The sequence below is a fragment of the Eptatretus burgeri genome, chromosome 5 (genome assembly GCF_056783735.1).
Source record: "Eptatretus burgeri isolate ZD-2024b chromosome 5, Ebu_testis_v1, whole genome shotgun sequence".
NCBI classification, from domain to species: domain Eukaryota; kingdom Metazoa; phylum Chordata; class Myxini; order Myxiniformes; family Myxinidae; genus Eptatretus; species Eptatretus burgeri.
Window position 1 is genome coordinate 95,970,623 of NC_140965.1, and position 11,367 is coordinate 95,981,989.

At 44.8% G+C, this 11,367-nt stretch overlaps 1 protein-coding gene across 18 annotated transcripts in view; it reads right to left on the minus strand.

Moving 5' to 3' along the window:
- LOC147027002 (sorbin and SH3 domain-containing protein 1-like) overlaps window positions 1-11,367 on the minus strand; it is a 419,639-nt gene that overhangs the window by 19,727 nt on the left and 388,545 nt on the right. For all 18 annotated transcript variants that reach the window (XM_085882987.1, XM_085882986.1, XM_085883002.1 and 15 more), the window contains 2 exons: window positions 8,374-8,565; window positions 829-939 (listed from right to left, as the gene is read on the minus strand). In XM_085882987.1, the coding sequence (XP_085739113.1) occupies window positions 829-939; window positions 8,374-8,565 (303 nt within the window). The remainder of the gene's footprint in view (window positions 1-828; window positions 940-8,373; window positions 8,566-11,367) is intronic.

Genomic DNA, 11,367 nt, shown 5'->3' on the forward strand with positions numbered 1-11,367 from the left:
CCAAACTCATCCTAAAGAGGGCTCCAGGGTGATATCTACAAATGCTTGTGTGAGACAGAAGTTGAACAGTATCTATCACGAGAGAAGGCTTTGCTCGGATATATTTGAGAAGGGTGACAATTTGCTGGTGCTTCACTTTGCCAACAAGGTGCTTTACATTGTGGGAAAAAGGAAAGTTTTGACTACCATGACCACATGGCTGTCCTTTTATTGAGTACGTCTACAAACTCCCCCAATAGTCTTAGTGCCCATCCTTCCTAAAGTACATCTGCAAACTCTTCCATGAGCTCCAGTCACTGACGGACATTAAAAACACAAAGTGTGGCACACAGGACAGATGAGAAAGGAATATGGAAAGGGGACAAACGTAAAAGCAAGAAAGCAGTATCGCAAAAGCATGTCGGTATGATGGCGACACGACATGGCTTCCATTGTAATGAATGCATGATTTTGGTGCAAAAATAATAATTGGAATAATAACTGCGGTGATCATTTACGGTGGTGTGTGTGGTCTAATCAGACAATGATGGGATGGCATTCATGTGAAACGATTAAAATATTTGGAATTTTTTTTTGCTCATGATCGAGGTTAAAAACAAAGTTGGGGAAACTGCCACTTATGGTTCGACAAGTAGTTGAATCCTTGTTTGTGGCTGCAAAGTGCTCGAGGCCACTGTTGTACAGATGTGCAAAACCAAACTAGAGATTCCTTTTCCGTCAACCACACAAACATTCTCTTGACTTCAAATGCTCTATCGTGAAACCAGCACAACAGCACATTTCCGAAACATCGTAAAAGCCACCCCTTGCTCAGTAAAGATAGTGCACCTTGAACGCAGGAGGACCGGTTGTCCGAGCAGGTGAGTGACCAGGTGATTGGGGATGTGCTGGGCTTTGTGAGAAACGCACTGGGGAAAGTTGCTCCCGCCAACCCTCCGCCTAGGCAAACAAGACACCACAGCTTACAGGATGAAGTGCGACTCTGAGTCACATTAATGGAGACATTATTCAAGAAGCAAATAACATTAACCAAAAAAACATATGCATCCACACTAAATGTAATTAACTCAAAATGTGATCCATGTTTGTATGTCAATGATATAGCGCGAGATTCCGTCATCTCACGAGATGTTTTGTTGTTCATTTTAAATCTCTTAATTTAACCTCTCAATAATCCTCACCAGGGAGGAGGGTGTTGCAACTCCAATACCCCTAAAACCTAAAAATACCTTTAAGACCCTTTATAACGCTGAGACTGAAGACCCTTGAGGACCTGAAGAGCCCTAAGACCCTCAAGACCTTATTTTGTATATATATATATATATATATATATATATTATCAAGGCTCTTATGAGAGCTAACACACAGAATGTACAACAAGGGGAGCAGGAGACAAGAGAGGTGAGAGAGCGAAGTAAAAACAGTGTGGAACAGATACATGAGGAGATCTGTGGAAGGGAGGGATGGGGCGTGGAACAAAGGGTAAACAAGATGGACACTTCAGTAGTACAGTGGATAAGCTCTCATATTTTAACAAATTGTGCATTTTATGAGAAACGCATGACATTTCTAGCATAGTTAGGTCATAGCATAATGTTTATTTTCGGATGTGGAGGGGTCAGATTTGACCTCTGAGGGGACAGTGAGAGGTCAAATCCAAGATGGCCGCTAGTCACCCGGGTCTAATGTTCAAACGTCCTTAATTTTGGAACCAGACTGCGCAGAAAAACATTTACGGTGTCATTTCCAACTAAATTGGGGATGCCCATTCATTTGGTGATACCTTTGAGATTGTCAGAATTCAAGGAAATGAATTTAGGTCAAGGTCAAGGTAAATATTTATCAAAAAAATAAGCAATCAGTTGAAATTTGCAAATGAATACCGAGTGGTGTCATTGTGGCGAATTTAGTTATTTAGCCCCTCAGAGGGTGTGTTTGAGGCGGATGTGGCGCAGTTATGTATTGTGTATATCCATGCTTAGACGAGCTGTGCATAGATGCATTATCTGTAGAGTTCTATGTTTTGTTGACCCTTTCCAATTAAGAAATCCTGGATATTGACATGTATCTAAGAAGATAGCCTAGATGTAAAATGTGGTATAGTAGTTTGTGCTTTCATTGTGTTTTTGTCTTTCAGAATCTTCTCTCCTGCCGTGGTGATTTCGTCGCAACCATGCCGAAGCGTCACTTCCTGATGGATCCTACCCAACCCTCTAAATCCAAGCAATCCAAGCCACCCCCAGCACTAACTGGGACATTTGTGTCCTCTGCCAAGTAGTAACACATGAATCTTTGCAGTGTCCTCTCAGATCAACGAAACAGCCCGTTGATAGTGGCTATGCATCCCTGGCAGAAGACCTTCTCCGGTTCCACAACCTTCAGCACATGCCAATGGACCTCCACCTGGAGCGATTGGATGACAGAAATGGCATAGAATCCACTCTGAAGGCACACGGGGCTGAGTGGCACAAGAAATGCTGGCTAAAATTCAACAAAAAGGCGTTTGACGAGCAAAGTCGGGGATAATTAATTGACTACAGGACAACGAAGTACCTCTTCTGTGCACACTCGATCTGCTCACAGCCATCCACAGTCCACAGAGCCTACGTGTTTCTTCTGCAATGAGCCTGCTGGTTCTGTAGATTTACATAATGCATCAACCTACAACATCGACACAAATGTGCGGAAGTGTGCCCTTGAACTTGAGGACACTGTTCTTTTGGCCAAGCTTGCAGCAGGGGACATGATGGCCATTCAGGGACTTTCAGGTCCTTACACTACAGTGACTTTCAGGTCCTTACACGACAGGGACTTTCAGGAAGGAAAGCAGGGAATTTGAAGGAGGTTGGATTGGGGCAGATTAGCGGGGATAGAAAATATCGTGGTTTTAGATGGGGTAGAAAAGAGATGGTGGTGAACAGCTATTTTGAAGACTTAGCGAGAATAGGGGATTGAAGAGAGGCTGGAACTTTGTTCCAAAGGCAGGAAAAAAAGAGGAATGAAAAAGTGAAGGTGAGCAATGATTCTTGATTTTGCTAGTTTTACCAGAAGGGGGTTGCTTACGGACCTTGAACGCCCTGCGGAAATATGGGGGAGGGGGAAACATATTTTAAACACAGCAGAGGGGCCAGGCCAGAGAGGAGATGATAGAAGACAGAAAGACCACCGACCTGCCTGTGGTTAGAAAGTGAGAGACCCAAAGACAGCCTCATCGTGGGAGATACCAATGATCCTAAATGCCTTGGTTTCCACAGCGTGAAGCCGAGAAATGTGAGAGGTGGTAGCATCAGCTCAGAGAGGAGAGCAGTACTCCATCAGGCTGTGGACAAAAACTTTGTATGTGGTCAGGAGCTCAGGTGTGCCAAGGAAGGGCTTTGCATGACAGAGGATGCCCAGTCGGTGACTGGCTTTGGAGGGCAGGCTAGAAATGTAGCTTTCCCAGGAAAGATCATGGCAGACAGTGAGACCCAGAAGCTTGAATGAAAGGACTTCCTCAAGAGGATTGTTGAGAAAGTAGATGGGGGGGGTGTTCCAAATGGTCCTTTCGGAGAACATTGCGAGAGCGTGAGATTTGTCTGGATTGAAAGACATGTTCCACGTGTTGGACCAGTTTGTGATTTTATCCAGGTCTGCAGAGCGAAGAAGCTGCTGCTTGCCGGTCTGAGGGATGACAGATGGTACGGCAGTGGGTGGAGTCATCAGCAAAGAGATAAAGAGGATTTTCCACAGAGTCTGAGAGATTATTGATGAAAACCAGAAAAAGAACAGGGCCCAGAACGCTACCTTGAGGAACTTCAGCCGAGACAGGAAGAAGGGATGAAAACTCCCTTGAGGGCCACACGTTGGCTGCGACAGGAGAGGAAGTCTGCGAGCCATCAGTGTAGATGTCCTTGAATACCACAGGAAGAGAGTTTGTTGAGCAGTGCAGAGTGCCAGACCTTCTTGAAAGCATGCAATATGTCTAGGGAGATGGCTCTGATTTCATGTTTGGCATTGACGATCTCCATCCATTGTTGAGAGAGCAGAAGCAGCATATCCAGGGTAGAGTGATGTAGAGTGACCTGGTCTGGGTCCAAATTGATGATCGGAAATCAAGCCATTGGGAATGAGGAAGCATTCAATGTCAGAAGCGATGATGGATTCCATAACCTTGCTGATGATTGGGAGAAGGCTGATTGGTCTGTAGTTGCAAGGATCTGTTTTTGCACCTTTTTTATGCAGGGCAGTGATGGTTGCTGATTTCCAAGCAGATGGCAGATGACCTTGAGCAAATGAGAGGGTGAACAGAACAGAGAGAACATGAGCAAGAGTAGCAGAGCAGGTTTTTTGGACACGTAAGCTGATGTCATCTGGACCGGTTGCAGAATCTGAGTCGAGGTTTGAGAGCAAGCTCTCCACCATCTCAGGAGAAAAGGACACAGAGTCCAGGGACAGCTGGGTGCGACTGGGTAAGGTGGGTACAGAAAGCGAAGGGTTTCGGACACAAGATTTGGAAGCAAACACGAAGTTTCGGCATTCAGCCTTTTCACGTTCAGTGTCAGCTGTGCTGCGATTTGAGGTAAGGGAGGGGATGGAGGGGGAACATACACAAGAAACAGATTTAACAAGATGCCACCAGGAGTTGGAGGAGGGAGACAGGTTTGAGAGTTCAGACTTGAGATTAGAAAGATGTTGTTTTTTTTTGCTCTCGTGAGGGTAGACACACACTTGTTCTGAGCTTTGTGAAAGGAGCTGAGATTGCCTTCAGTTGGATTTGTCTTCCATGAGGCAAAGGTAAGTTGTTTCAGGACAACTGCCTCACAACAAGCTTCAGCGTACCAATGGCATTAGGAAGGGTAGGACAACTGAAGACGAGATGGGATAAATCTGTGCATGAGAGAGAGCAAGCTTCTTTGAAATAATTCCCAGGACGAGTTGATGTCAGAGAAAGTTGAGATGGGAGACCAGTCAAGAAGTTTAATGGCTGCTTGAAGTCCCTGACAGTCGGCCTGATTGAAATGCCACACTCAAAGGCGCTGAGGTGGTTCTCTAATAACAGCCAGAGAGATGTCTGCTTTGACAAGCATGTGGTCAGATGAACATATTGGAGTGGAGAATAAACAGCAGATATTTTCAGGGAAATTGATCAAAATCAGATCCAGAAGAGATGGAGTACCATTGGTTGAGATCCGGGTCGAGAAGTTTTCAGATTGTGTCAGTCGCAATGAGTTGTCGAAGTCTTTTGCTGAAGTGCCATGGCAGGTGAGAGAGGTACCCACACCGAGCCAACTGGCATGATGACCATTGAAGTCACCACAAATGAGGAAGAGAGAGTTGGGATGAGAGGATAGAAGTTGGTCCATGTTTTTGGAAAGCGAGATGTAAAATGGAGTCATCACTGTTGGGTGGACGGTATAACACACAAGTAAACATGAGGTGGGAGTGGAGGGGAAGTCATAGCCAGAGGTATTCCTGGGCATGTGGGGGAGAGATGGCAGTGCATAGTGAGTGAGGAATAGAGTCTTTGATGAAGAGAACAACTCCGCCGCCAGGACGAGGCTCAGGTCTGTCATACCGGAGGAGGGAGTAACCAGGAGGAGATACCAGGGAGTCAGAGACGTCTTGAAGGAGGAAAGTTCCTGCTAAGCAGATTATGTCTGGTTTCTCAGTATGGAAAGATCTGCCAGGTTTGAGCGAAGGACCGGATGTTTGAGATCCACACTGTTAAGGAAGAGGGAGCGGAGGAGGTTTTGGGTGCAGGGGAGGGGAGGAGGACAGGGAGCAGGCAGGATGAGGAGGAGAAAATGCTCGGTGGTGATGAGTTGAGGTGGATTGAGGAGTAATAAGAGAGGGGGCAGAGGGCAGTTGAAGATTGGAGGAGGTTGAGTGATAAGATGGAAGAGAGAAGGTGGGGGAAGGAGGCAGCTTTGTGGATGTGAGGGGGGGCAAATTTGGGAAGGGGGAGTGAGGGGGAAGATTTGAGGGAGAAGGGTGAGACGGGAGAGTTGAGGGAGAAGGGTGAGGGGGAGTTTTTGAGAAAGGTGAGAGGGAAGCTTGGAGGGGGAAAGAGTGTGAAGGTTGCTTTGAGAGGGAGGGGAGACGATGAGAGAAGACACGGCCAAAGTGCAGGAGGGCAATGGGAGAGGTGGCAAGAGGGGAAGGATGAGACTTCGTGGAGATATGGTGAAGAAGACAGTGGGCAGGGGGAGGTACAAGATTTGAGGGGTTCGGAAGAGAGGGAGGTGTGCTGAGAGGAAGGAAGGAGCATGTTTGTGGTGATGAGTGTACTGATTGAGAGAGTGAGATATCTGTTGGGTTAGAATGGAGCCCACAGATGTTATAACACCACACACTTTGGGACCTCAGAGGAGGAGCTGATACTGAAGCAGAAGACAGTGAAGAGGTGCGAAGAGTGGAGGGAGAATGAGCGGCAAGATGGGAGGGGTCAGAAGAGGGGATAAACAGGTAAGGGGTTAGGAGGAGGTGGATTTAAGTTGATGGGGTGAATTGGCACTGAAGTTAGAAAAAAAAAGGACGATTGATGGAACATGAACATGCCTTGCATTTTAAACCCTTAAGATTCTCTTTATCATCTCATGAAGTCCGACTATGACTGCCCCCCATTGAGAGACGAGTGTCTGTCCCACTTGGGATTATTCATTCATAATTAATGGAGCCCAACTGTACTGACCTTATGTTGATGTTTAAATTTGTTTATGGGTGGGGGGGGTCATCAAACTATAATTTGAGAAGTGTGTGTGTGTGTGTGTTTTACTTCAATGTTCTTTTGAACCGGTGAACAGAATGAGTTAAGAACTGTTGGCTGTACTTAGGGTGTGCAGTGACAAGGGGGGTCGCAGGAGGAGGGGAGGTTAGGGGGTAAAAAAAAAAAATGCATCGGCCTGGAAGTTTAGGGCGGGGGGGGGGAGCACCCCAATTCTCTATATGCTAATTTTAACTAGCCTTGGGGGTGTAATGGTTACTCTGTGGTTTAGAGGCCGGTGGTTCAAACCCTGGGCAAGTCATACCAAAGACTAAAAATGCTGCTCTTGCTGCATTGTGCTGCTCCCAGTGGTGTGAGGGGGTATTACCAGACTTACGAAAATGCAACAATTCTGGGGTAATTATTAATTATCCCGTCGGTAATTCTGGGGGAATTAACCTCTCCAGAAGGATATATTCTTTGCTCGTGAGACTAACAACATAAATCTGTTGTTTTTTGCTATTAAGTGACAATAACTTTGTCTTTTTCATGGTTTGCCTTTATTACCATAAATACAGCTAAATGAATGCCCAGGTGGTGAACATGGTTTCGATCTGTTGGAATGTTTCCTACCTTTACAAACTGCACAATTTATATGCATATGTTCATGCATGTATGCCTGGTATACGCAAGAGCCTCAAGGCTCTGAAGATTTTACAACCAAAAGAAGAAAGGAAAGAAAAGGGGAAGGCATTTGGAAGACTTTAATTCATTTGTGTAAAAATACAAACAAATCCTTCATCCCACCTGTTACATGCTGATGCTACAGCAGCCCAGATGGAACTCTCTGCATCCTTTCTTTTGTATGTGTGGATAATATGCAAATTGGCTGGCAGGTATCTGCACGTGACACACTTCACCCACCCACCGCCAATACTCATGGCGTATCCCCTTCTATATCCAACCCTTCCCCCGGTTTCAATGCTCACCGATAAAAGTGGGATGGAGCTCCAAGGATGTCTGGTAACCTTCCCACAGCTGCCACCATTTCCATGACCAAAATTACCATTCCTTTATTCAATGTGTGTGTTTTACTCTTTATTTTGTTGTTTGTACTGGAGTGGTTCTTTCTCGATTGATCTCTCTCCACTCCAATTCCTTTCACTCCCTTTTCTCCCTTCTCTAGCCTTGATCCTCTCCATATTGGAATTAAATGTCGTGTCAAACACATGCATTAAAACAGCATGCACATGTGTGTCACCCAGGTAAAAAAAAAAAATATATGTATATATATACATTGCACAGTTCCTTGATAGTTCAGCAAATGAGGTTGAGTTTCAGGTGAATTTGCATTGCTTTGTCAAATGATGTTTTGTTTGCCAATATCGTGTTTTTAATTTCAAATATTCAAAAAGTACTCCACAACAACCAACAAAAATGCTCTGGAAATGTGTTTCCTGCTTTGTGATTAATGGTAGTCTAACTGCAAAATGCCCGTTCATCTGATGATCAATGCTGAGTTATTGGTGTTCTTGTGTCTGCCGGACTGAAGTGCCAAAATCTGTGATGAGGGTGCAAGCTTTATAGACAAATTAGCATTTTAATTGATTTACATATTCTTGTGTCAACCTTCACTCCAAGCATCAAAAAGAACATGCTCACAGTGTGACCACCTACTGCCTGGGCCTAACCTCAACAGCTGAGATCGCAGTGGGTTGGAAGCGAGGGCTGGTGGAACTCTCACTCCCACGGCCTTGTTTCACCACGGGGCGCTTCAGGACGTCGACGTAGCTCACAGGGAATATTCCGTGGCGGTTGGAACCTACAATGCGGCCTTCAAACCAGTTATCGTCCACTTGCCGAATCAGAATGATGTGCTCACCCTATTAAAAAACAACAAAAACAGAACGATGAAATTAAAGACGTGTTGGAGCTTAAGGACCATTTGATAATGAGAGTGATGATATTGGGAACAGAGCTCGATGCTGACCAGTTCATCATTTAAAAACACTCACACAGTGAATTTTAACACAAGTTTAGTGCTCAAAACATCGATAAAATAAATGTCAAACCAAACAGCAGGCCCTTGCTAACATGGGATTAGGACCAATGTAAACAGGCTATACAAAATCATCCTCATCAAAAAATAAAATGAAAGTCCTTCTTTCAACTTATTATTATTTTCATCAGCATCAAAAAAGGGTAGAGAGAGAGAGAGAGAGAGGAGGGGAGGGGAAGGTAGAGAGAGGGAGATAGAGGGAGAGAGAGGGAGAGGGAGAGGGACAGGGAGAGACGGAGAGGGAGGAGAGAGTGAGAGAGAGAGAGAGAGAGAGAGAGAGAGAGAGAGAGAGAGAGAGAGAGAGAGAGAGAGAGAGAGAGAGAGAGAGAGAGAGAGAGAGAGAGAGAGAGAGAGAGGGAGGGGAGAGAGAGAGAGAGAGAGAGAGAGAGAGAGAGAGAGAGAGAGAGAGAGAGAGAGAGAGAGAGAGAGAGAGAGAGAGAGAGAGAGAGAGAGAGAGAGAGAGAGAGAGAGAGAGAGAGAGAGAGAGAGAGAGAGAGAGAGAGAGAGAGAGAGAGAGAGAGAGAGAGAGAGAGAGAGAGAGAGAGAGAGAGAGAGAGAGAGAGAGACACAGGAAGAGATCGAGAGGGAGGAGAGAGAGTGAGAGAGTGAGAGAGTGAGAGAGTGAGAGAGTGAGAGAGTGAGAGAGTGAGAGAGTGAGAGAGTGAGAGAGTGAGAGAGTGAGAGAGTGAGAGAGTGAGAGAGTGAGAGAGTGAGTGGGTGAGTGAGTGAGTGAGAGAGTGAGAGAGTGAGAGAGTGAGAGAGTGAGAGTGAGAGAGTGAGAGAGTGAGAGAGTGAGAGAGTGAGAGAGTGAGAGAGTGAGAGAGTGAGAGAGTGAGAGAGTGAGAGAGTGAGAGAGAGAGAGAGAGAGAGAGAGAGAGAGAGAGAGAGAGAGAGAGAGAGAGAGAGAAAGAGAGAGAGAGAGAGAGAGTGAGAGAGAGAGAGAGAGAGAGAGAGAGAGAGAGAGAGAGAGAGAGAGAGAGAGAGAGAGAGAGAGAGAGAGAGAGAGAGACGTAAATTGAGAAAAAAATGAGCTTATAAAGGGAAGAGGTAATATAAAAAAGGAGAACGAGAGGAAAGTTGAGAAAAATAAAAGGAAGGAATTAATGTAACATGTAGGGGAGATGGAGGACAGGGCTATCCAATTGTTGGGGGGATAATTTGGAAAATGCTAATTCATCATCACTCACAATGGAATTTTCCCCAAACACAAACAATTGAAAAGGAATAAACACACCAAAAAAGGCGGAAGTTCCTTCCTCATGGAAAAGACCCCACCCATGCATTGCAGGAACAATTCTCAGAACACCTCCCGCATGCCGAGAGACATGGAATTCTGCCAGGATGGTGAGGTCAGCAAACCCAGAATACAATTGCCAATAAGATGCAGTGGAAAATTTACTCGAGTTAATCGAGGCTGGTAGCGTCACAGAGAAACATGCCAATAGCACAGGTCATAAGGTTGATTACACATGTTATACGGACCATAAGCAGAGCCTCGGGAATTGCTACAAGTAATAAAATGCTTCCTTCCACGTGAAAAACAATGCACAGGAAACAACCATCACCAAAGCCCAAGTGAAATTTTATTTATCTGTCCTCGCCATCGAAGAGCAAGAACATAGTTTGCACATTTAACATGGTGGAAAACTGAAATAATAAAAGCAGACATTGTGCGAGCCGAAACACACAGAAGCGATTGGGAAAACGCAGTCCAACCAAATTCTTTGTGCCAATAGGATCAATCTCCAATTAAGCCGGATGTTTATGAAACCTCAGTGCAAGAACACCGTGTATTCCACTTCGAGGCAACTTCCGTTCCGCCGACAAAAAGTGATTTACGATACAACGTTTGTGCTCGGTGCATTTACATCGGATTTGAAATAAGAACAATCGCAGCATTTCCTTCTTGTAATAACCATTCAGTACTTTGTGGCAATGTAATTTCCAACACAATAAATACAAAGTGAAGAGTGCCGTTGTATCGAAATAATCAATTCAGGCTGAGATGATAATGACGTTTCCGAGCAGGTTAAAATTACATTCGCCAACAATGATCGAAAGGCCACGGTGCATTTTACTGGCAAATGACCTTATTAAAAAGAAAGTGTGTGTTAATGCAAAAGTTGAACATTGAGTTCACTTCTGAATAAGTATCACCGTGAACACATGCCACAATGATTATTATTAACATCATATTAACTTCAAGAGTAAATGGCGATCCAGCTTCCTTGAGATCTACAAACCAACATTGCACTGTCTGACACTATTGTAATGAACATGTGTTGTTAATGTTTCTGTCCTTAGGCATAGAAAGGAAGAAGACATTGCCTCAAGAATAAATAAATAAAAACAAGAGCAGAAAAACCACACTATTCAGATGGACGAAGTTCTTAAACTCTTCAAGGCAACTTTTCCACTTACTGGCACACTCATCAACTGTACTGAAATCACACTCATTCCTTTTACCGCACAAGTGGAATCACCTCCCTAATGATGCAAAATCCCTCTCTTCCTTGTAGCTCTTTGAAACGGAGGTTCGCTACCGCTTCAAACCCACTGGCAATCTTTCTTACTCTTGCTCACTCTGTGAGCTTGAACATTCCATGTCCTTGACATTTCATGATGG